At 43.2% G+C, this 5,121-nt stretch overlaps 1 protein-coding gene across 1 annotated transcript in view; it reads right to left on the bottom strand.

Annotated features, from left to right (window-relative positions):
* Positions 1 to 1,139: 1,139 nt before the first annotated feature.
* Positions 1,140 to 5,121, bottom strand: part of LOC101863232 — a gene marked incomplete in the record, with an annotated part of 19,100 nt that continues 15,118 nt past the window's right edge. The window contains 2 exon segments of the mRNA XM_013090618.2: positions 1,140 to 1,852; positions 5,010 to 5,121. Of these exon segments, the coding sequence (XP_012946072.2) occupies positions 1,203 to 1,852; positions 5,010 to 5,121 (762 nt within the window).

The raw sequence follows: 5,121 nt of genomic DNA, 5'->3' as shown, positions 1-5,121 counted from the left end.
GAATTGTTTCATATTTCCCTCTTTTCCAAAGTGCAAACACTTAGGAAATAAATAAAGACATGAAGGTGGGGGGGGGGGGGGTAATACTGAGACGATATTATCATTACAGAGTCAGAAGTGACTTACCACATTTTGGCTACAAAAATAATACAGCTCATTCCTTCTGCAGGTCTTTTACGCCTCCATAATATCAATGTCAAAACCAAATTAGTCTTTAGTTTTAGTAAAGTTTTACGGCACTGGCAACTGCATAAGGTCATATGAGCGTCAAGGGGTGGATGTCAACAGAGAAGTCCAAACGGGGAATCAGGATTACTCTGCTCACCTCTCTAGCCTCAAAAGCACAAAGTCAGCTTCGACTACCAAGGCACCTCGGAAATAGCAGTTCACAAGAGAGCGACAAACATACAAAAGAAGTAGAGGAAAAAACGACAAGAGCAAGGATGAGGAAAGAAAAAGCAGCAATGCCCGTCGCCTTAAGTCAAAGAATCAACTGTTCTTTCAAACAGCAAATATGGGTGAAGCCACTTCTGATTGTGTGTAACAACGTTACAGCCGTGTGAGTATTTTATCTACGAGTAACAATTATCTGGTTGTAACAATTGTTACTGTAATGGTTAACTCCAGCAATTATCTGGTTGTAACAATTGTCACTGTGATGGTTAACTCCAGCAATTATCTGGTTGTAACAATTGTTACTGTGATGGTTAACTCCAGCAATTATATGGTTGTAACAATTGTTACTGTGATGGTTAACTCCAGCAATTATACAAAATATCATAATCTTCTGTAATGGTTAACTCCAGCAATTATACAAAATATCATAATCTTCTGTAATGGTTAACTCCAGCAATTATACAAAATATCATAATCTTAACACCACTGAAAAACCAGCAGTCAATTACCCCTGAGATCTGGCAGGGGAACGCAGAGAAGAAAAAGAAGATAACCCTGTTGCAGCCTGACCACTTGAGCTAAGGATAAAATGTCTCAGAGAATGCGCTGTCAGTACGTGGAAACAAACGGGATCCCTGTCTCTGTCTCTCTCTCTCTGTCTCTCTCTCTCTCGCTCCTCCTCTCTGACTGTCTCTCTCTCTTTCTCCTACTTCTCTCTCTCTCTCTGTCTATCTCTCTCTGTCTGTCTCTCTCTCTCTCTCTCTCTCTGTCTCTCTCTCTCTGTCTCTGTCTCTGTGTGTGTGTGACTAGCTACTTCGACAGTCCATGCCGGGTTCATCCAGAAGGTTATTCACTTTGTCCAGCAAGTGTTTCGGCAGCTTCTTCATGAAGTTCTTGGACGTTGAGTCCGTCTTTCTGCGGGCCGCCACAATGGCGAGGATAGACAGCGGCCCCACCTTGTGAACCACACACTGCTCCAGAAGCTCGCGACTCTCAGGGGAGCTCTTCAGCTTGAGAAACTCTCGTTCTCCCTCCGTGAGGCCTCCGGCCGAGCGTGGGTCTGTCTGTTCCGGTGAGGCGAGCCCCGCTGGGACCAGATTTTGCTGGACGACGTAAAACTTTCGGGAGCTGGGCACGAACCGCGTGCCCCGTGTCAGGGTCTGTTCGTTGAGGTTGGAAAACGGCGTGAGTCGGCGCTCGGTGTCGAAGAGACTGTCGCCGCTTCCGCTGTCTCTGGTCCGTTGTCGCAGCCTGCGCTCGGCCTGTAGGGCCAAAGGTCGGAAGTCGCTGATAGACAGGCTTTGGCTGAAGGAGGTGGCCAGGGCTGGGGGGGACTGGGAGGGAAGGGGCGGGGCCGGGAGACCGTCCGTGGCATTCAGCGGGAACGGCGGACTGCTGCGGCGGCGAAGTGTGGTGTCATGGCTGTTCGAATCCAACACCGGGTCACGGTTATCTGCTGCTCGTGCCGGGAGGGAAAAGGTAAAGATAACAGAAGGCTGTAGAGAGTGGGTATACCCTATATCAAAACAATCATTATTATCATTATTACTATTACTACTATTATTATCATGACCATAATCATCATCGTAATCATCATTATTATCATAAATTATAATTCTTATTATTATATTATAATCATATATTAATTACTATCACTTGTAAGCACAAGGAGGCTATCCCGCATTCACTGATGTTGTACTTTCAGTATCGCATTCATCATTAAGCCACTCTTTATCTCTTGACAAAATCTGGTTTCAACATCTGTACATTATCATGTTATCACCCAGCATATTCTGTTTAACATTGACCTAATTCACAAGGGATTCCTGTCAATATGAAAGGATTTCAAATCCTCGGTTTTTTCCATCTCTTGATTTTACGTATCGAAACTTCCCTTAACATGATAAAAAAATTCCAGCAGACCTGGTTAACATGGACAAATTTTGGGCTGTTTCATCATTTCTCCTCACTGGCCTTCATTCCTCCTCACAAGCTTTCATTCCTCCTCACAAGCTTTCATTCCTCCTCACTGGCCTTCATTCCTCCTCACAAGTTTTCATTCCTCCTCACAAGCTTTCATTCCTCCTCACTGGCCTTCATTCCTCCTCACAGGCTTTCATTCCTCCTCACAAGCTTTCATTCCTCCTCACTGGCCTTCATTCCTCCTCACAGGCTTTCATTCCTCCTCACAAGCTTTCATTCCCCCTCACAGGCTTTCATTCCTCCTCACAAGCTTTCATTCCTCCTCACAGGCTTTCATTCCTCCACACAGGCTTTCATTCCTCCACACAGGCTTTCATTCCTCCTCACAGGCTTTCATTCCTCCACACAGGCTTTCATTCCTCCTCACAGGCTTTCATTCCTCCTCACAGGCTTTCATTCCTCCTCACAGGCCTTCTATCTTTCCTTCTTCCCTTCTCTCTCCCTCCCCCCCACCCAGTTGTTAATAGACAAACTCACCTCATTATTATTATCATATTATGAAACATTGTAACGTGCGGAAATGTTCTGATGCCATGAATGTTGGATCAGGATGATCCCCTTTTGTTTTTGGGTTACAATAATAAAAGAAGACACATTTCCTGTTGACTTTGGAAGAAGAAAGAACACAACGCGGTGTCTACCTATTTTTACTGAACGAATGAACAAATGTGATCCAGTTTAATCCACAAAGTCTTAAGTTTCTCAATTATATCAAACACCCACTGACCAACAACAGCAACCTTCCATTGTAAAAACAGGCCACACAATATGTGAGGCAGCGTGGTGGAATCAGGCTCTCGTCAATTTTTGGGCATGTAGAGTTATTGGTATCATCTTAAAGTTTGTTCGCTTTTCTTTATTTGGATGAACAAAATATCCATTTATCTTTTATACAAGTCAAGATATTTGCGAAAGAAGGAGGTGGGGGTCACCTGTTTTCAGAGGTAAAATTAGTAAGAAAATGGCCGCTAAAGATTAGTTATTTCCTTAGCTTAAGAGTCCGTGGTAACTGAAAATTTTCATTTTGTGCCTTTAATCAACGCTTTCAGAAAAATCCACACAGAAATTAGTTTTTTAATGGGCATGAAAGGTGTCGAGCCAAAAAACAAAAATTTGTTAAAAGTTCACAAAACTGTGGAAAAAGGCAAGTTTCTTCACTTTGATTATTTTGACGAGAGCCTGATTCCACCATGCTGCCTCACCTATGTTTATCAGACCCTGTCCTACAAACCAAAGACTCTCTCACACCACGTGCTTTACACAACAAAATTCTCTGGCCTCATGAAGTTCATGTTATTGGAGTTTACCTGTATCTGTAATAATATGCGAGGCAGCGAGGTGGAATCAGGCACTCGTCAAAATCTGGCATTTTTCAGCCAGTTCGGCAATTTTAATCGAATTTTTGTTTTTTTGGCTTAACACCGTTCTTCTCCAATTAAGAATACATTTCTGTGTGGATTTTACGGAAAAACATTGATTTAAGGAACAAATAATGAAAGGTTTCAGTTTCCACGGACTATCAAGCTATGGAAATAACCAAACTTTGGCGTCCATTTTCTCGCTAATTCTACCTTTGAAACCAGGCGACCCCTCCTTCTTCAATCTGAACTACCTTGAATTCTATTCAAGATGGCTGGGCATTTTTTTCACTGATAGCAAGACAACTGAACAAGCTTTAAGATGACACCAATATCTCCACATGCCCAAAAACTGACGAGCGCCTGACTCCACCACATCGTGACACATTTGTGAGGCAGCGTGGTGGAATCAGGCTCTCGCCAATTTTTGGGCATGTAGAGTTATTGGTATCATCTTAAAGCTAGTTAACTTGTCTTTATTTGGATGAAAAAATATCCATTTATTTTGAATACCAGTCGAGATATTTGCGAATGAAGGAGGAGGGGGTCACCTGTTTTCAGAGGTAAAATTAGTAAGAAAATGGCCGCTAAGATTAGTTATTTCCTTAGCTTAAGAGTCCATGGCAACTGAAAATTTACATTTTTTGTGCCTTTAATCAACGTTTTTCAGAAAAATCCACACAGAAATGAGTTCTTTAATGGACATGAAAAGAGTAGAGCCAAAAATTCGATAAAAATTCACAAACCTGCGGAAAAATGCAAGTTACTTCACTTTGATTATTTTGACGAGCACCTGACTCCACCACATAGTGACACATGTATCCTTACCATGAAAATAAAGTCAATAATTGTACAGGATCTGCCCCTCACACTAGCACACGACCCACAACTTCCTTTAGTCATATATTCATATGACCTTTGAGCATGCATCAGAATAACATTGAGTATGTATCTAGCTTAAGGTTATTGTTGTTAATATTGCTGCTCATGTATATTATGCATGTGATTGTAAGCCCCCATGTGGGTGCGTGTGTGTGTGTGTGTGTGTGTGTGTGTGTATGTGCGTGTGTGTGTGTGTGTGTGTGTGTGTGTATGCGTGTGTATGCGTGTGTGTGTGTGCGTGCGTGCGTGCGTGTGTGTGCGTGTGTGTGTGTGTGTGTGAGTATACACGTGGTGAAACACCAAACCAATGTGCCCGGACCTGGACAATAAAGACGTATCTTATCTTATCTCTTATCTCATTTTATAAGCTGAGTGCTAGTGAGTGCTCACCCACGACCTCTCCGGTCGGAGTTCGGTCCTCGTCGCAGTGCACCAGAACCTCCACTTCGCTGTTCTCCCTGGTGCTGCTGTCGCTGCTGTGGCTGCCGCTGCGGGGGGCCGA

The sequence above is a fragment of the Aplysia californica genome, unplaced genomic scaffold, assembly GCF_000002075.1.
Source record: "Aplysia californica isolate F4 #8 unplaced genomic scaffold, AplCal3.0 scaffold01368, whole genome shotgun sequence".
NCBI lineage: Eukaryota > Metazoa > Mollusca > Gastropoda > Aplysiida > Aplysiidae > Aplysia > Aplysia californica.
Note: the sequence above shows the minus strand (reverse complement) of the source record. Positions and strands in the feature narration are given on the sequence as shown.